The sequence below is a fragment of the Elephas maximus genome, chromosome 8, assembly GCF_024166365.1.
Source record: "Elephas maximus indicus isolate mEleMax1 chromosome 8, mEleMax1 primary haplotype, whole genome shotgun sequence".
Classification (NCBI taxonomy): Eukaryota; Metazoa; Chordata; class Mammalia; order Proboscidea; family Elephantidae; genus Elephas; species Elephas maximus.
Window position 1 is genome coordinate 18,543,110 of NC_064826.1, and position 21,657 is coordinate 18,564,766.

At 37.3% G+C, this 21,657-nt stretch overlaps 1 protein-coding gene across 4 annotated transcripts in view; it reads right to left on the bottom strand.

The window, feature by feature from the left end:
• Window positions 1-21,657, bottom strand: part of MKLN1 (muskelin 1) — a 363,210-nt gene that overhangs the window by 124,031 nt on the left and 217,522 nt on the right. For 3 of the 4 annotated variants that reach the window (XM_049893182.1, XM_049893181.1, XM_049893184.1), the window contains one exon: window positions 1,939-2,008. The exons of the other annotated variant lie outside the window; for it this stretch is intronic. In XM_049893182.1, coding sequence (XP_049749139.1) covers window positions 1,939-2,008 — 70 coding nt within the window. The remainder of the gene's footprint in view (window positions 1-1,938; window positions 2,009-21,657) is intronic. 4 annotated transcript variants of the gene reach the window in all.

Genomic DNA, 21,657 nt, shown 5'->3' on the forward strand with positions numbered 1-21,657 from the left:
ACAAAATTTTCAATACAAATTTTCATCTCTCATTTTCCGTTAACATAGAAGAACACATTTTAAAACCTATAGCTAAAACTCAATTACACCCCTGGACACTCTTTTTAACTCAATATTGAAGTTCACCCTTTAGCCAAAGATTAGACAGGCCTATAAAACAAATAATAACACACATAGTTTAACCATGTATATGAGACTAGCCCAAAAGCAAAGACAAGAAGACAGGAAGGGACAGGAAAACTGGATGAATGCTGGAACTGAGGTCGAGAAGGGGAGAGTGCTGACACATCCTGGGACTGGCAACCAATGTCACAAAACAACTCATGTATTAATTGTTTAACGAGAAACTAATTTGTTCTGCAGACTTTCACCTAAACTACAATAAAAATAATAAATAAAACTCCATTATCTGGAAAACCTGCTATTTTAGGTATACACCAAATACAAAAAACTAAAAATAACTAGATGTCTAGGATGTTAACTTCCTCCAGAGAAGTGTATCTGTTTCAGGCAGACTGCTAGGGACACTAACAATTCTGGATTATTTTCATTCAATTTCAAGGACTAAGATAACATCAAACTGGGCTGCAGCTTCTGGGGGGACCAGGCTATTTCTGGTTCACCCTCACCCCTCAGACACAGACCTTCAGGGTCCTAACCTTAAGTTGGGGAGTCATCAGCCCCACCACACCCCAGACTCTGGCTTCCGATCTTTATCACCCTGGCCCCAAGAGTTTGTCAGAGGAGCTGCTCAGCTTCTTAATCTCTTAGCCCCTCTTTAGGAATCAACAGATATCCAGTAGAAAAGTGGCCCCAAAGTTGCTCCCCTCTGAGTTTCCATATTCTCCAGAATCTTGGCTCCATCTTCCTTTACTACCTTCAAAAATAGTCTTTTGTTTCCATTTCATCTAGCTTTTCTATCTGTCCTGTAGGGTCGATATAGGATTGCTATGAGTTGGAACTGACTCAACAGCAATGGGTTTGGTTTTGGTTTAGTGGGAGGTATGGTCAAATTAATTTTGGTTATTAATATTTCATTTCTAGAAGTTCTATTTGGTTCTTTAAAAAACCTGCTAGGTCATTTTTTATAGTTTGCTATTCATCACAGATACCTTTTATTTCTTTAAACATGATACGCAGTTGTTTTAACACCACTATCTTTTAGTTCTTTTAATTCCATTAGCTGAAATTTCTGCAGGTTTTTATTATCTACTTTTTTCTGCTAATTCTTACTTATGGTTCTTGTTTCCCGGTGTGCTTGGTTAGCTTTGATTGGGTACTGCTCATTTTCCTTGAATAATTACATGTAGAGATTTCCTGAGGCCCACAGATTAAAGTAATCAATCATCTCCAGATAGGACTTGCATTCGCTTCTGAAGGGAACCTTTAGGGTACTACTAGATCATGGTCCTGAAACCATCTAGTATACTATTTCAGTAGAATAACAATACTTTTATTGTTTATTTTCCCCTAAAAAACAGTCACTGAGTGACTGAGCAAAAGTTCAGTCTACTCACATTTCCTTAAACGTTTACAGAATGACTTACATGTAAGTGCTGTAGAGGTCTCTGCTCAGACAAGAATAGTAACAGTATCCTAACCAGTTCTTAGTTAACATTTCCTCAAAGGATATTAAGAAATTTACTTCTGTATTATTAGTAATTCATAAAAAATACAAATCATATTTTAAATGTTCCTCTATGCTAAAGTAAAAAACCTGTGGTTCATCAAATCCCATAATGCACTAGCCTATGAAATAAAAATTCTTTCAAATTTAAATTAAGGAAATAAAAATGTGCCTCATAATCTCAAAGACTGAATAAACTTTTAATAGATTTCAGATAAATGATATCCAGAAATGACAGACACTCATATTGATTAAGCAGCTCTTTGAATTTTGACTTCTAAATGGTATCTAAGGGCTACACGTAATCTTACCTGGGGAGGATAGTTGCTCTCTGAAGACCACCTTGAAGATTGGTCATTTGGTTTATCCACTAAAATGTTTCTAAAATAAAGAAAATTGTAGCAATGAACTTTAAAGTAAGCACAAATAGGCAAAAAGAATAATCCATCATATATTTAAATTATCATTATGTTACATCACGTTTAGAACTTGAACAAGAATAGAAAATGAAACAAAACAAGCAGCACAGAAAGCCTCTAGTATACGTAAGACTTTAAAATACCATAAAGGTGGCATTTCAAACAGTGGAGAAAAATCAAGAGTTTTCTTAAGGCAACTTAAAAAAAAAAAAAAAGAATAGAGTTCTACTTCACACTGCCAAACAAACTATAGACGTATTTATGGGGAAGGAACAACTCAGAAAAAGAGGGTGAGGATGTTTTCACAACTCGAAGAACATAATCAATGTCAGTGCACTGTACATGTAAAAACCAGTTCAACTGGTGTATGTTTTTGCTGTACATACTCTCAACAACAACAAAATAAAATTAAAAAAAGAAAAAAAAAGATACTGAGATCCTAGAAAATATGGACGGGGTGCTGACCACATAAGCCACAGTGTTTGTTACAGTTATTCTACTTTTGCAAAAACAAACAAACCCTGTGTAATAATAGGAAAAAAAAAAAAAAAAAGAATATAACCATGTCACTTAACAACATGTGTAGAAATGGTTAAATGGGAATATGTTTTGCTGTGTACACTTTTCACCAAAAAAAAAAAAAATACTATTTAAAAAAAGTTTAAGGTAAAAATAAATGAATAAAGTACGTGAAATAAATAAAATACTACATATATATTATACACTATACATTACTTATTAATATAATTACATTTATGTTATATGAGTACATGTTATGCATGTTTATGGTTGTTATACATGTTTACATACAATATATTACATATGTGCATAATTATATGTATATAGTCAATCTTCAGATCGAGAAGAACCTTTAAGCATAGCATCAAAAGTAGAACTATGGAGAGAAATAAGCTAATATAAGTACCTTTGGAAGATGGCACTTAAAACTATAAGGTTAAACAGACAAACAGAACTGTGTTTAAAGACTATTCGGTAAAGTTATCTTTCATAGGGATATGAGTTAATTCTGAAACACTTTACATGTACGCTGAGGTTGAACAACTAAGTAAATGGATGGTAGATGATGGTAGCCAAGCTTCTCACTTTGGGAATGAGGAGTTACATACAAGCAAGGGAGGAAGGATAGAATGAACACTGTGGTAGTGAACTGAGTCAGAGATATCAGAATGAACTTATAATAAGCTTAATACAGATACAGAAATAATTATAGGTATAATAAAAGCCAGTGGCCTCATGGGTTTCAGAGTGGAACTGTGTTCCACAGGGTTTTCCATTATTAAATTAGATATCTGCCATCCTAAAACATATTTAAAATGCAAGTAATAACTGAGAACTGTTAAGCACTGAGAAGGGAGACAGGCTGAGGACCAAAATGGTTTCCCATTTTCACGCAAGTTAATTTAATTTTTAAAAGTACATTTTCATTCCAACCAATGCTAATGAAAAACCGAAGGTAGTAAAAATGAATAACATTTTAAGTCTCTTATATATAGACTGGAGCCCTGGTGGCTCAGTGGTTAAAAGCTCAGGTGCTAACCAAAAGGTCAGCCATTCGAAGCTACTAGCTCCTCCTTGGAGACCCTATGGGGCAGTTCTACTCTGTCCTATGGGGTTGCTACAAGTCAGAATAGCCTCTAGAGCAAAGGTTTTTGTTTGGTTTATATGTAGATACGGTGCACTTAAAAACATGCAAAAAAAGAGGCTTGGGGCTTGGAAAAAACACTGCGTCCCATTTTCCAGTTGCCCATGTGTTTAACTATAAATCTTTATAATCCTAATAAAAGAATTTAATTACTAATAGTCTTTCCTTTGTAGTCTATATACAAAAACTAAACCAAACCCATTGTCGTTAAATCAATTCCAACTTATAGCAACCCTACAGGATACAGAACTGCCCCAACTACCGACCTGTTGGTTAGCAACTGTAGGTCTCAACCACTGTGCCACCAGGGCTCCCTGTATATACTACCGATCAAATGTCTGGGGCAAAGCATAAAAATTTATCATGGAAAGATAATTTATTGGTCATTTAAGTCAGCATTCTCAAGCAAATATGCTCAAACCCTAAACCCGCTTAGCAATGTTTTTCAAATCACTGTTCTTAGTAATATAAAATTTATATAAAAATATAAATACCAGCACCTAGCCAAAACAGACAGCATTTCACATTTTTTCTGTTAATGGCTGCTCAGGACATTCATCATATCAATAAGTCCTCTCGATTTTAAATTGAGAGTTTTGCATACTCAGAGGCAACCTCTTTAATTCTGATGTAAAGAAAAGTGAGTGGAACAGAGTATTTAAAAGGTTAGCAAGATTTAACTCTGGAATGTTTTTCTTAATCTTCCTAAAACCCCTGCCCTTTTACTGAGTGATGTGGTAAGATGGATCTAGAAGACGTCACCTTCAACTAGGAATCATAAAACCTTAGAGTTTGGCCACTAACTGGCTAGGTAATCTTAAACGCAACACATATTCTCTCAGGTCCTTAATTCTTTTATCTGTATTATAACGAAATGTGCAAAGACCTGGAGATAGAAAACCAAAAGAGAAGAACACGCTTAGCATTTCTCAAGCTGAAAAAACTGATGAAAAAATTTAAGCCTCCAGTTGCAATATTGAAGGATTCTACGGGGAAAATACTAAACGATGTGGAATGCATCAAAAGCAAGTGGAAAGGACACACAGAGTCACTGCACCAAAAAGAACTGGTCGACCTTCAACCATTTCAGGAGGTAGCATATGATCAAGAATCAATGGTACCAAAGGCAGAAGTCCAAGCTGCACTGAAGGCACTGGCAAAAAACAAGGCTCCAGGAATTGACAGAATACCAATAGAGATGTTTCAACAAGCAGATGCAGTGCTGGAGGTGCTCACTCATCTATGCCAAGAAATCTGGAAGATACCTACCTGGCCAACTGACTGGAAAAGCCCATATTTGTACCCATTCCAAAGAAAGGAGATCCAACAGAATGTGGAAACTATCAAACAATACCATTAATATCACACACAAGTAAAATTTTGCTGAAGATCATTCAAAAGCAGTTGCAGCAGTACACCAACAGGGAACCTCCAGAAATTCAAGCCCGATTGAGAAAAGGACTTGGAACTGGGGATATCATGGCTGATGTCAGATGAATCCTGTTTGAAACCAGAGAATACCAGAAAGATGGTTACCTGTGTTTTATTTACTACAGAAAGCCATTTGACTGTGTGTATCCTAACAATTATGGATAACACTGTGAAGAATGGGAATTCCAGAACACTTAATCGTACTCATGAGGAACCTGTATACAGAGCAAAAGGTAGTCGTTCAAATAGAACAAGGGGATGCTGAATGGTTTAAAGTCAGGAAAGGTGTGTGTCAGGGTTGTATTCTTTCACCATACTTATTCAAATCTCTATGCTGAGCAAATAATCTGAGAAGCTGGACTATATGAAGAAGAATGCAGCATCAGGATTGAAGGAAGATTCATTAATGACCTGCAATATGCAGATGACACAACCTTGCTTGCTGAAAGTGAAGAGGACTTGAAGCACCTACTGATGAAGATCAAAGACATAGCCTTCTGTATGGAATACACCTCAACATAAACAAAACAAAAATCCTGACAACTGGACCAATAATCAACATTATGATAAACGGAGAAAAGATTGAAGTTGTCAAGGATTTCATTTCACTTGGATCCACAACCAATGCCCATGGAAGCAGCAGTCAAGAAATCAAAACAAGCATTCCACTGGGCAAATCTGCTGCAAAAGATCTCTTTAAAGTGTTAAAAAAAAAAAGCAAAGATAAAGAGTCAATTATAAGAGCAGCGAGGGATAAACGAAAAGTCACCTACAAAGGAGAGCCAATAAGAATAAGCTCGGACTACTCAGCAGAAACCATGCAGGCAAGAAGGCAAAGGGATGACATATTTAAAAAATGGAAGGAAAAAAATTGGCTGCCAAGAATCATATACCCATCAAAACTGTCTCTTAAATATGAAGGTGAAATTAAGACATTTCCAGATAAGCAAATGTTGAGGGAATTCGTAAAAACCAAACCTACCAGAAATGCTAAAGGGAGTTTTTTTGTTAGAAAATCAATAATATCAGGTATCAACCCAAGACTAGAACACTGGGAAGAGCAACCAGAAGTCAACCCAGACAGGGAAATCCAAAAAAAAAAAAAAAACAAAGCAAGATTATAAAAAAAAGCCCAAAACAGGGTAACAGCAATGTTATTATATAAAAGAACACAACATTAAAATAATAAAGAGGGACTAAGAAATGTAATCATACACCTTCCATATGGAGAGGATGATATGGCAATACAAAGAAATAAAAGTTAGGTTTAAATTTAGAAAAATAGGGGTAAATAATAAGGTAAACACAAAGGAGACAAACTCTCCTACTCATCAAAATAAAATACAAGACTCAGGAGAAACAAAATCAACGACAACAAATATGAGGAAAGGACAATATATAAGGATAATCTACTCAGCACATAAAATCAAGTGGGAAAAAGAAACTGCCAACAACACACACAAAAAAAGACATTAAAATGACAGCACTAAATTCATACCTATCCATAATTACCCTGAATGTAAATGGACTAAATGCACCAATAAAGAGACAGTGGCAGAATGGATTAAAAAACAAGATCCATCTATATGCTGCCTGCAAGAGACACACCTTAGACTTAGACACACAAACAAACTAAAACTCAAAGGATGGAAAAAAATATATCAAGCAAACAACAATCAAAAAAGAGCAGGAGTGGCAATATTAATTTCTGACAAAATAGACTTTAAAGTTAAATCCATCAGAAAGGATAAGGAAGGACACTATATAATGATTAAAGGGACAATATACCAAAAAGATATAACCATATTAAATATTTATGCACCCAATGACAGGGCTGCAAGATACATAAAACAAACTCTATCAGCATTGAAAAGTGAGATAGACAGCTCCACAATAATAGTAGGAGACTTCAACACTTTTGGTGAAGGACAGGGCATCCAGAAAGAAGCTCAATAAAGACACGGAAGACCTAAATGCCACAATCAACCAACTTGACCTCGTAGACATATACAGAACACTCCACCCAACAGCAACCAAGTATACTTTCTTTTCTAGTGCACATGGAACATTCTCTAGAATAGACCACATATTAGGTCATGAAGCAAGCCTTAGCAGAATCCAAAACACTGAAATATTGCAAAGCATCTTCTCTGACCATAAGGCCATAAAAGTAGAAATCAATAACAGGAAAAGCAGGGAAAAGAAATCAAACACTTGGAAACTGAATAATACCCTGCTCAAAAAAGACTGGATTATAGAAGACATTAAGGATGGCATAAAGAAATTCAGAGAATCCAATGAGAATGAAAACACTTCCTATCAGAACCTTTAGGACTCAGCAAAAGTGGTGCTCAGAGGCCAATTTATATCAATAAATGCACACATCCAAAAAGAAGAAAGGGCCAAAGTCAAAGAATTATCCCTACAACTTGAACAAATAGAAAGAGAGCAACAAAAGAAACCCACAGGCACCAGATGAAAACAAACAAAAATTAGAGCTGAACTAAATCAAATAGAAAACAAAAACAACTGAAAAAATTAACAAGGCCAAAAGCTGGTTTTTTGAAAAAAATCAACAAAATTGATAAACCACTGGCCAAACGGACAAAAGAAAAACAGGAGAGGAAGAAAATAGCCCGAATAAGAAATGAGATGGGCGATATTACAACAGACCCAACTGAAATTAAAAGAATCATATCAGATTACTATGAAAACCTATACTCAAATTTGAAAACCTAGAAGAAATGGGTGAATTCCTAGAAACACACTACCTAAACCTACCTAAACTAACACAAACAGAGGTAGAACAACTAAATAAACCCATAACAAAAGAAGAGATTGAAAAGGTAATCAAAAAACTCCCAACAAAAAAAAACCCTGGTCCAGATGGCTTCACTGCAGAGCTCTACCAAACCTTCAGAGAAGAGTTAACACCACTACTACTAAAGGTATTTCAGAGCATAGAAAATGATGGAATACTACCAAACTCATTCTACGAAACCACCGTATCCCTGATACCAAAACCAGGTAAAGACTCCACAAGAAAAGACAACTATAGACCTATATCCCTCATGAATGTAGATGCAAAAATCCTCAACAAAATTCTAGCCAATAGAATTCAACAACATATCAAAACAATAATTCACCATGACCAAGTGGGATTCATACCAGGTATGCAGGGATGGTTCAACATTAGAAAAACAATTAATGTAATCCATCATATAAATAAAACAAAAGACAAGAATCACATGATTTTATCAATTGATGCAGAAAAGGCATTTGACAAAGTTCAACACCCATTCATGATAAAAACTCTCAGCAAAATAGGAATAGAAGGAAAATTCCTCAACATCATAAAGGGCATTTATACAAAGCCAACAGCCAACATCACCCTAAATGGAGAGAGCCTGAAAGCATTCCCAATAAGATCGGGAACCAGACAAGGATGCCCTTTATCACCACTCTTATTCAACATTGTGCTGGAAGCCCTAGCCAGAGCAATTAGGCTGGATAAAGAAATAAAGGGCATCCAGATTGGCAAGGAAGAAGTAAAAGTATCTCTATTTGCAGATGACATGATCTTATACACAGAAAACCCTAAGGAATCCTCCAGAAAACTACTGAAACTAATAGAAGAGTTCAGCAGAGTATCGGGATACAGGATACACATACAAAAATCCGTTGGATTCCTCTACACCAACAAAAAGAATATCGAAGAGGAAATCACCAAATCAATGCCATTTACAGTAGCCCCCAAGATGATAAAATACTTAGGAATAAATCTTACCAGAGATGTAAAAGACTTATACAAAGAAAACTACAGAACACTTCTGCAAGAAACCAAAAAAAACTTACATAAGTGGAAGAACATACCTTGCTCGTGGATAGGAAGACTTAACATTAGAAAAATGTCTATTCTACCAAAAGTGATCTATACACTTAATACAATTCCGATCCAAATCCCAACGACATTCTTTAATGAGATGGAGAAACAAATCACCAATTTCATATGGAAGGGAAAGAGGCCTCAGATAAATAAGGCATTACTGAAAAAGAAGAACAAAGTGGGAGGCCTTACTTTACCTGATTTTAGAACCTATTATACCGCCACAATAGTCAAAACAGCCTCGTACTGGTACTACAACAGATACATGGACCAACGGAACAGAATTGAGAATCCAGACAAAAATCCATCCACATATGAGCAGTTGATATTTGACAAAGGCCCCAAAACAGTTAAATGGGGAAAAGACAGTCTTTTTAATAAATGGTGCTGGCATAACTGGATATCCATCTGCAAAAAAATGAAACAAGACCCATACCTCACTCCATGCACAAAAACTAACTCAAAATGGATCAAAGACCTAAATATAGAATCTAAAACGATAAAGATCATGGAAGAAAAAATAGGGACAATGTTAGGAACCCTAACACATGGCATAAACAGTATACAAAACATTACAGAAAGTGTAGAAGAAAAACTAGATAACTGGGAGCTCCTAAAAATCAAACACCTATGCTCATCCAAAGACTTCACCAAAAGAGTAAAAAGACTACCTACAAACTGGGAAAAAGTTTTTAGCTCTGACATTTCCGATCAGCGCCTGATCTCTAAAATCTACATGATACTGCAAAAACTCAACTGCAAAAAGACAAATAACCCAATTAAAAAATGGGCAAAAGATATGAATAGACACTTCACTACAGAAGACATTCAGGTAGCTAACAGATATATGAGGAAATATTCACGATCACTAGCCATTAGAGAAATGCAGATCAAAACTACAATGAGATTTCATCACTCCAAGGCTGGCATTAATCCAAAAAACACAAAATAATCAATGTTGGAGAGGCTGTGGAGAGACTGGAACACTTATACACTGCTGGTGGGAATGTCAAATGGTACGACCGCTTTGGAAATCGATTTCGCAGTTTTTTTTTAAAAAAGCTAGAAATAGAACCACCATACCATCCAGCAATCCCACTCCTTGGAATATATCCTAGAGAAATAAGAGCCTTTACATGAACAGATATACGCACACCCATGTTTATTGCAGCTCTGTTTACAATAGCAAAAACATGGAAGCAACCAAGGTGCCCATCGAAGGATGAATGGATAAATAAATTACGGTATAGTCACACAATGGAATACTACGCATCAATAAAGAATAGTGAGGAATCTGTGAAACATTTCATAACACGGAGGAACCTGGAAGGCATTATGCTGAGTGAAATTAGTCAATTGCAAAAGGACAAGCATTGTATAAGACCACTATTACAAGAACTTGAGAAACAGTTTAAACTGAGAAGAAAACATTCTTTTGTGGTTACAAGAGGCGGGAGGGAGGGAGGGTAGGAGAGGGGCATTCACTAATTAAATAGCAGATAAGAACTACTTTAGGTGAAGGGAAAGACAGCACACAATACAGAGGAGGTCAGCACAACTGAACTAAACCAAAAGCAAAGAAGTTTCCTGAATAAACTGAATGCTTCGAAGGCCAGTGTAGCAGGGGCAGGGGTCTGGGGACCACGGTTTCGGGGGACATAAGTCAACTGGCATAATAAAATCTATTAAGAAAACATTCTGCATCCCACTTCAAAGAGTGGCATCTGGGGTCTTAAACACTAGCAAGCAGCCACCTAAGATGCATCAATTGGTCTCAACCCACCTGGATCAAAGGAGAATGAAGAAGACCAAGGACACAATGCGATTACAAGCCCAAGAGACAGAAAGGTCCACATGAACCAGAGACTACACCATCCTGAGACCAGAAGAACTAGATGGTGCCCGGCTATAACTGATGACTGTTCTGACAGGGAACACAACAGAGAATCTGTGAGGGAGCAAGAGAGCAGTGGGATGCAGACCCCAAATTCTCATAAGACCAGACTTAATGGTCTGACTGAGACTAGAAGGACCCCGGTGGTCATGGCCCCCACACCTTCTGTTGGCCCAGGACAGGAACCATTCCTGAAGCCAACTCTTCAGACATGGACTGGACTGGACAATGGGTTGGAGAGGGATGCTGGTGAGCAGTGAGCTTCTTGGATCAGGTGGACACTTGAGACTATGTTGGCATCTCCTGCCTGGAGGGGAGATGAGAGGGTGGAGGGGGTTAGAAGCTGACAAAATGGACACGAAAAGAGAGAGTGGAGGGAGAGAGCGGGCTGTCTCATTAGGGGGAGAGTAATTGGGAGTTTTTATATGTAGCAAGGTGTATATGGGTTTTTGTATGAGAGACTGACTTGATTTGTAAACTTTCACTTAAGGCACAATAAAATTAAAAAAAAAAAACAAAAACAGAAAGCAGGGGGACTTCTGAATTCAGCTCCAACATGTGGAGACTGGAAGTCTTCACTCTCACTCATCCTCACAAGAAAAAAGCTGAGCGAAGTGAAAATCAACCACTTTTCTTAGATTCATCAGAGAGCTGAGGTGACAACGGAAACTGCCACCTCAAAATCTGGAGAAACAGGCAAATACAGAGACTAATAGCTGAGATCAGTTTACCTGAAGCAGAAATGACTGAAGCCAGTGAACAACTACGTGGTAATTTTGATAAACTGCTGAAAGCTGAACGTAGGCTAGCTTGACAGTTAAAAACTTCTGGGGCCTCATCTTGTCTGAGTTTTACCATTAGGAGCCTCACCAGGTTCTCACAGTGAAGATCAGAGAAAAATCACCTGCTGTTTCAGGCAGGAGGAGAGAAAAAGTAATCATCTTTAAATATCTCCAGAGTATTCTCTGCCCTTTAAAGGAAACTACTTTACCAGAGTCTTATCTTACTGGAAGGTCCCTAGGTGGCACAAAAGGTTTGTGCCTGACTACTAACTTGAAGGTTGGCAGTTCAAACCTACCCATTAGCTCCATGGAAGAAAGGCCTGACAACCCACTTCCGTCAAGATTACAGCCAAGAAAACCCTATGGAGCAGTTCAGCTCTGTAATATATGAGGTCACCATAAGTCAGAATTGACTCAACGGCAGAGGGTTTGGTTTTGGTTTTATCTTACTGAGGAAGGGCAATTAGCCAACTCTTTAGTCCTTTATTGGGGGGCAGGGGAGGCAGAATGAGAAAAATGGGTGGAAAAAAACCACTTCTGAAGATCACAATTCAGAGACTCAGGACCACTACAAACTAAAATTTAGCCATAAGGTGAGAGAACACTTCCCCACCCTCATACCTTACCACTATAACAGGGCTCTACTAAAAGAATAGTCAGTGACAACTGAGAGAACTACAATACACATTCTGTTTAAGAAGGAGTTCTAAGGAAATCCAAAGGCAACAAGGGAGAGAAAAACAAGGATATTAGAGGAAATCCAAAGGCAACAAGGGAGAGAAAAACAAGGACATTAGAGGAAATCGAAGCCTTTGACATCTACAGCTACGGCAAACATTAAATGCAGCTCATCTCCTAGCCAGGTTAACATAAAGCCTCACACTAAAGGCCTATTTATTACCTGATACATCACGTCTGGCTTTCAACAAAAAATCACAAGGCATGCTAAAAGGCAAGGGGAAAAAACAGTCTGAAGAGACAAAGCATCACAGCCAGATTCAGATATGATACAGATTTTAGAATTATCACATACCTGTTGCCATCAAGTCAATTCCAACTCATAGCAACCTAGAGGACGGAGCAGAACTGCCCGATAGGGTTCCCAAGACTGTAATCTTTACAAAAACAGACTGCCGCATCTTCTCCTCACAGAGCGACTTGAACCACCAACCTTTCAGTTAGCAGCTGAGCACTTACCCACCATGCCACTAGGGCTCTTTGAATCATCACATAGGGAATTTAAAATAACTATATGATTAATATGCTAAGGGCTCTAATGGAAAAAAGAGGCAACAGTGAGAACAGATCAGTAATGTAAGCAGAGAGATAACTCAAAGAATCAAAACAAAAGCTACAAATCAAAAACACTGAATTGAAGAATGCCTATAGGCTCATCTGTAGACTGAGCATGGTCATGAAAAGAACCAGTCAGACTGAAGATATGTCAATAGAAACTTCCTAAACTGAAATGCAGAGAGGAAAAAAAAAAAGAAAAAAATACCCAAGAACTATGAAACAAGTATAAAACGTATTTAAAAAAAAAAAAAAAAAACAACCCATTGCTGTTAAGTTGATTCTGACTCATAACAACCCTATAGGACAGAGTAGAACTGCCCCAGAGTTTCCAAGAAGTGGCTGGTGGATTTGAACTGCTGACCTTTTGGTTAGCAGCTGAGCTCCTAACCATTGTGCCACCAGGGTTCCATAAAAGGTACAACATATACATAATGAGAATACCAAAATGAGAAAAGAACGGAGGAAATACATGAATTAATAATGGCTAAGAATTTTCTAAAATTAATGACAAACGCCAAACCACAGAACCAGGAAGCTCAAAGAACATCAAGCAGAATAAACACCATCTACCCAGAACCCACTGCCGTTGAGTCGATTCCGACATCTAGGCACATTAAATTCAAACTGCAGAAAATCACAGACAGGGAAAAATTTGAAAGAAGCCAGAGACGGAAAAAACCTAACCTATAGAGGAACAAGGATATGAATTACATTGAACTTCTTGTCAGACCCACAGAAGGGTGGAATGAAATATTTAAAGTACTGAAAGGAAAAAAACAAACAAAAAAACGCCTAAAATTCTGAATCCAGTGAAAGTATCCTTCAAAAGTGAAGGAGAAATGCTTTCTCAAACAAAAACTGATGGAATTTCTCACTAGTGAAACTTGCAAGAAATGTTAAAAGTTCTTCAAAGAGAAAGAAAATTTTATAGGTCAGAAATCTGAATCTATGTAAGGAGTGTCAGAAATATAAATACAGCTTTTGAGAGTTTAGCTGTGCAAGGAAGCAGATAAATGAGAGACGTGAAGTTAAGGCAAAATTTTTTAAAAATGAGTGAAAGTTGGATGAAAAGCATTAATAGGGTCAAGGGGAAGAACCTAGTGTTGATAGTGTAGTAGAGAAGGGATAACTAAAGGAACAAAATCGGACTAGGATCTAAATTATATATGGAAAAACTGATCTACAATGATTTCTTCCACTTGAATAGACAAAAAAATGAAGAAATTAAACGCAGGTAAATTTTATAATGCTTAAGTGCATCTTAGACGTACAATATCGTTTTCAGTGACAAAAAATAATATTAAATCAAAATGATATGTAAAATTGTTTCACACTGTTAATATACTCTAATCACACAGGAAGCATGACTGGTTTTATAAAGATGTAGATTCTAAACTCAGCTCTAATGTTTCCTTCAGAAATAACCTTGATGAGGATATTATCTTATTATAGGACTCAATTTCTGCATCTGTAAATTAATACCCACGCCTTGAAGATTTGTTATTGAGAACTATATGAAACAATCTAATGGATGTCAATGGCCCAATGCAGAGCCTAGAACACAGTTGTATTGTTGTTAGGTGCCACTGAGTCAATTTTCAACAACTAGTGGCCCCATAGGAAACCCTGGTGGTATAGGCGTTAAGAGCTATGTCAGCTAACCAAAAGACTGGCAGTTCAAACCCACCAAGTGCTCCCTGGAAACTCTATAGGGCAGTTCTACTCTAATCTATAGGGTCCCTATGAATCAGAATCGACTTGATGGTAGTGGGTTTTTTTTTTTTTTTTTTTTTTTGGTTTAGTGACTCCATGTAACAGAGTAGAATTGCTCTATAGGGTTTTCTACATTGTCACCAATATAAGAGCAGACTGCCAGGTCTTTCTCATGAGGAGTCACTGCAGCACATAGTGTTGTAGTCATCCTTAGGTGCCCTTGAGTCAGTTCCGACTCATAGTAACCCTACGTACAACAGAACGAAATACCGCGTGGTCCTGCGCCATCCTCTCAATGATTGCTGTGTTTGAGTCCACTGTTGCACCCACTGTGTCAAGCTATTTCACTGAAGGTCTTTCTCTTTTTCGCTGACCCTCTACCAAAAATGATGTCCTTCTCCAGGGACTTGTCTCTCCTGATAACATGGCCAAAGTATGTGAGACGTAGTCTCGCCATCCTTGCTTCTAAGAAGCATTCTGGCTGTACTTCTTCCAAGACAGATTTGTTTGTTCTTCTGGCAGTTCGTGGTATATTCAACATTCTTTGCTTAACACCACAATTCAAAGGCATCAATTCTTCGGTCTTCCTTATTCCTTGTCCAACTTCACATACATATGAGGTGACTGAAAATAGCATGGGGTACGTTAAGAGAACCTTAGTTTTTGAAGTGACTTTAAAGAGGTCTTTTGCAGATTTGCCTGATGCAACATGTCATTTGATTACTTGACTGCTGCTTCCATGGATGTTGACTGTGGATCCAAGTAAAATGAAATTATTCACTTCAATCTTTTCTCCATTTATGATGATGTCATTTATTGCCCCAATCGTGAGGATTTTTGTTTTCTTTAATGCTGAGGTGTAATCGATACAAAGGCTGTGGTTTTTGATCTTCATTAGTAAGTGCTGCAAGTCCTCTTCACCTTTAGAAAGCGACTGTGTCATCTGCATATCGCAGATTGTTAATGAGTCTTCCTCCAATCTTGAAGTCCTGCTCGTCTTCATATAGTCCAGCTTCTTAGATTATTTACACAGCATACAGATTGAATAAGCATGGTGAAAAGATACAACCCTGACGCACACGTTTCCTGACTTTAAACCACACACCCTGGTTCTGCTTGAATGACTGCCTCTTAGTCCACATACAGATTCCCCATGAGCACAATTAAGTATTCTGGAATTCCCATTCTTTGCAATGTTATCCATAATTTGTTATGATCCACACAGTCGAATGCCTTCACAAAGTCAACAAAACACAGGTAAACATCTTTCTGGTATTCTCTGCTTTCAGCCAAGATCTATCTGACACCAGCAATGATGTCCCTCCTTTCATGTCCTCTTCTGAATCCAGCTTGAATTTCTGGCAGTTTCCTGTCAATGTACTGCTGCAACCATTTTTGAATTATCATCAGCAAAATTTAACTTGTGATATTAATGATAATGTCCAATAACTTTCACACTCCACCTTTCTTTGGAATGGGCACAAATATGGATCTCTTCCAGTTGGTTGGCCAAGTAGCTGTCTTCCAAATTTCTTGGCATAAACAACTGAGTACCTTCAGCGATGCATCTGTTTGCTGAAACATCTCAGTTGGCATTCCGTCAATTCCTGCAGCCTTATTTTTCGCCAACACCAGCAGGGCACCTTGAACTTCTTACTTCAATATCACTTAGTAGTAGCACATAGCAGGCTACTCTAATTGTACCTGCTTGCCATTATCCAGAGGAAAACTCAAGCTTATTATTACCAAGCACTTAAAAATGTTTGAGCCAGAAGCAGTTATCTCTAACGACTCAAGGCACTTTGGGAACACATCCAGGTAAACACTCCAAACAAATGAAAATCAGCAACTACTAACCAAAAATCAAATTAGAAAGCTAGCAAATGTGGCTTGGTGTCTTTAGAGTTCAAAAAAAAAAAGAAAAGAAAAATCTGCTGAAATATTCATATGAAGATATTCTCATTTGCTGAATACCTCAGAAGGCTTGACTCAACAATCTTTTCAGAAATTAAACTACTGGTCCTTCGGAGTATATTTCAAAACTAAGGATTACCCCTTTCTATCTAAGAGTAAAAATTTGGACATGGTCTGGGGAAGAATTACTGCTGTTTAATCTACACATTCTCCAAACTCCAGACAAAATAACAATATATCCACAGAGAGAGTGAAAAGATTTAAGAGACCAAACTGTTTCCAAGTACCCTCGAAGGCTTCATTTATATGTAAATAGTTTTACTGAAATAATCTCTATCATCTTCTCATTAAATTAAGCTCTCAAAATACCTTTACTAGGTAACATTATGAGTTACTATATTGAGGGAAAGGTACATTTCTTTTTAAAAGTATTCTGTAATACTTTGCTATTACAGCACCAAAAATACCTTAGGCATTAATCCCTTCATTTTGTATGAGAAAATAAAAGGCTAGAGAAACTAAATGAACGATCCAAAATCACCAATTAACTGCGGACAGAACTGGAATTAGAGCCTAAGCCTCCTGTCTTGCTCAGTGTTCTCTCTACACTACACTCTCTCAATTCTTTCACGTTTTCCTTTGCATTGAATCTATTTTTTCTTTTCAGTTTAATGTAGTGATTTAAATTATACCAATGGTGAGAGGTCAAACCAATACTAATTTATCCAAATCTGTTTATTTCTGAGAACTCTCTCCACATCCCCATTACAGGTATCTTTGACCAAGGCCTTGCGTCCTATGGAACAGCATTTTTTCATATTCTGTTTTTCAGAGATACTACAGAGGATCTACAAACATTAAAAAAACATATATTCAACTACTCTTGAAACTATTAAAAATCCAGAAGTACTACAGACGAAATATGTTATCACAGTGGATACCCATCTCCGTAAAAACGTAACTTGTTTTTGTACTAGCTTTGGAGTAAAATATGTCCTGCCATCTCTGTATCTGTGTGAACCTTTCCTAAATGTGTCACTAATTATTGTAATTAGTATTGTAATTGCATGCTGAGCTGTTAAAAATTCAATTCTACATACATCTATTCACAAAAAATTTACAAGAAGTTAACAATTATAACATTCAATTAAGAGCTGGGCAAGGCTCAGGAAGGTTTGCTTTCAATGCTTTCCTCACAGATTAATAAGAAATATGTTATACGACAGAAACCATGGTGGTGTAATGGTTAAGTGCTACAGCTGCTAACCCAAGGGTCGGCAGTTCAAATTCTCCAGGCACTCCTTGGAAACTCTACGGGGCAGTTCTATATGACAAGTCACACTACAGATCATTTTAGCACTGAATATTAATTTGGAGTGTTTTCCTGACTTTTTAAATTATTGTATGGAATATGATCCATTTAGTAACAACTTTGAAATCATTTATTACAGGTGATAGCCAACTTTCTTCATTCAACTTTTACACAACTCACACTTATACTCAGAGAGCTCCAATCTTTCTTTTGTCAAATTCAGAATGTTCACAGCTGATAAACAGATAATTCAAGCTATTAAACTGTGGTGGCCCCACACGCCAGCCAATATTTCAGTTTCAAAAGCAGTGCCATCTTTATAGTTCAGTGTCCATTTTTGCAATTTTTTAAATATTTTATTGCTTCTTTCCTCTTATTTTTACAAGAATGAATAGAAAAAAAAAAAAGCCTACCAATAATATTAATTCAACTGGGGAAAAAAAAGGGATTATCAGTAGGTGATCCAAAAGAAGAAAACTTCAATCAGATACTAAGCACATTTAACCGGTTTAAATATAAATGAAATGCTGAGAAAATAAAGATCACATCAAACGCTAAAGTACAGGCATGCCCACTATCGATGTATTGACTGTCAGCTCTAAATTCGCCCTTTTTGCCTACTCTGTGAAATGGGTTTGGGCCCTTTAAGTATTTTTCCTTTGACAGCTGGCACAATGTTAAGCTTTGTCAGTAGAAGGGGCAAGACAACCATTCCAGAAAGGGTTCTGCTTCCTGGTTAAGGTATGCCTGACCCGCATATGCAGCTTCTCTGGCACCAGGCTCCTACAACCTAACAGCTTCTCCTGCGCTCTGTGCACAACAGTCAGCAGTACCCAGAGGTCAGCAACTTCCCCCAGCACTCTCTTCAGGTGGTTTTTATAGCAGGGTGCCTCCAGGTGAGACACCTCTCTATGAACAGCTTGCCTAGCGCCCTAAAAAGTGGATTTCCAGCAAGTCCCACAGGGCAGACTTCCAACAAATTCCACCAGCGTGGCACCACAGTGATGGAAGACACCACAGGCTCTCCTCCAACAAGGACTGGATCTCAGCCAGGGGGCTGGGGTGAGGCATTTCCTTCGGCATTCCATCTCAGCCCTAGGGTAGTGAGGTAGTTGCTGCTCCTTAGATCAGCTAGTCCGGTAGTCTTTAGAGTTACCGTTACGTCTTATTAGCCAATCCTTCATCGTCCCAATCTCCCGTCCCGTTATAATTACTAACCTTCAAACGTTCCCCATTCAAATTGCTGTGTGGTTTCCCTCTCACGGTTGGACCCAGACTGAAACATCCTCACACTTGATTTACATTTTGGCTGGGTGAGTATCAGCCTATATAGAAGTCTGTAGCCAATTTGATTCTCTTCCATTTTTAAGTAGCCCATCTGCTTTTTCTTGAGAAATTTTTAAGGTTTGATCATTAGTCTAAGATTTCTAAAATTTGATCAGAATACATATGAGTTATGATTTTTTTTTTAATTCATTCTCTTGACATTTATAGGTCTTTTCAAACTAATGACCTGAACTTTTCTTCAGCTCAGAAATTTTCCTCTACTTTTTAAAATTTATTCTTTCTCTATGTTTTCTAGCCCTGCTATTAGGTAGAAAGTGCAGGACTGCTCTATGCAGTTGTGCGGGCTGGACTTTGCACAAGATGTTCCACAAGGAGTGAGTAAAAGCTGAAAGCCAGCCTGTGTCCCCCTCACCAAGCCCTGCATCCCGATCAATGGTATCATCTGCTCACTAAACCATGTGCCTGTGTAGATGAGAAGGTGGACTTTCTGAGTCTGAGCTAACCTCCACACTTGAACATTCCACTAACATTTTCTAGCTCTTTTACTCTCTGTTTTAGATTCCAGATCTTTTTCTATGTGTATGTATGTAACTATAGAAAAACATCATTTGGTGGGAGTTTAATCATAGTCTAGTATTTTGGGCCTAGGCTCAAAAGAATAGATCATTTTATAGCCTGGGTATCGAAATTCTCGAAAACACTGCAAGTAATCCAAATGTGCAAACGAGATTGAGATCTCATGCTGCCAGTTAATGGTGCTCAAGCTTTTTTGTGCTCAAACACTCCCTAAAGTGATTCTGAAAACCTATGTACACCCTCACCATTTTTAAATTTGCAAGCAAAATTTTTCATAACTTACAATGCTTGCAAAGGTTGTAATTTCCAGTGTGATTTAAATATTGCCATTTTTAATAAAGCTGTTGTATTTGCTCTTTTAAAAGGTTTCAATAGAATAAAAATACCATCATCAATTAAAAAACTACAATCTATTTCTATGATGTCAGAAATTTATTTTAACCTAATACAACATATTTTTATGCTGCAGGGTCTTTTATTGATCAGTCTTATCTGACTCCTCTGGGGGGAAAAAAGGATAAAAATATTTAATTTTTGTTGTTTTTTAATTTTCCGTGATCACGAGATCTTAAGTACTTAAAAAAATTTTCTTCTGGATACTATTATCAACATTAAAACTATACTACTGGTCACTAGGAAACCCTGGTGGCGTAGTGGTTAAGTGCTACAGCTGCTAATCAGGAGGTCGGCAGTTCCAATCTGCCAGGTGCTCCTTGGAAACTCTATGGGGCAGTTCTGCTCTGTCCTATAGGGTCACTATGAGTTGGAATCAACTCGACAGCAGTGGGTTTGGGTTTTTTTGGGTGTTTATTGGTCACTATGAGTCAGAATCAGCCCAGCGGCAACAGGTTTGGTTTTTTTGGTTTTATTGACCAAAACAATATACATACATTAAAACCTTTCACAGATAACAATTAAATATAGAATTAAATGATATTAGAAATTATTCTCAAAAGACATGGGTAGAGCATTTTGTAAACAACTATTTCATGTATATATGGATGAATATCATTTACTGATAGAATAAAATGGAATTCAGCATCAGGTCTATATTTTCAAAATGTAAGCACTGAATATCTTGTTCACAAAAATAAATAAATGGAAACAGAAGGAATTTCTATTAATACTGTCACTTAATTTTTTTATCTCCTTCTGAATTACATGCCCAAAAATCACATAATGAGCTATCGTTATTTTTATGATCTTTTATCAACTAACAGATGGATTACATGCACCTTTTAAAGCTGCCCCATAGGTTTCCTAGGCTGAAGTTTTTTTACAGAAGCAGATCTCTCATGGAGCAGCTGGTGGATTCAAACCACCAACCTTTCGGTTAGCAGGCAAGTGCTTAACCATTGCTCCACCAGCACTGATAAACAAAAAAAACAAACCTGTTGCCATGGAGTCAATTCTGACTCATAGCGATCCTATAGGACAAATTAAAACTGCCACATACGGTTTCCAAGGAGCACCTGGTGGATTCAAACTGCCAACCTTTTGTTTAGCAGCCATAACTCTTAATTACTACGCCACAAGGGTTTCCGCCAGGGCTGACAGGTATCCTAAAATTAATCAAAGTATTAGTAATATACTCTAAGCTATGAAAACCACATTCTGTAAGAAACTGAGCTTTTAAATTCCCAAGGTCTCATCTGAACCACTGTCTATAAGAATTATAAATAATCTGTTAATAAAAGTTTTTTAAACTTTTTAAAAGAAACTTTCCATTGTTCCAAGTCCTTCTAAATAAAACACCCCCTTAAAAAAAAAAAAAAAAAAAACCTGCTGGCATCAAGTCAATGCCAACTCATAGTGACCCTACAGGACAGAGCAGTAATGCCCCATAGAGTTTCCAAG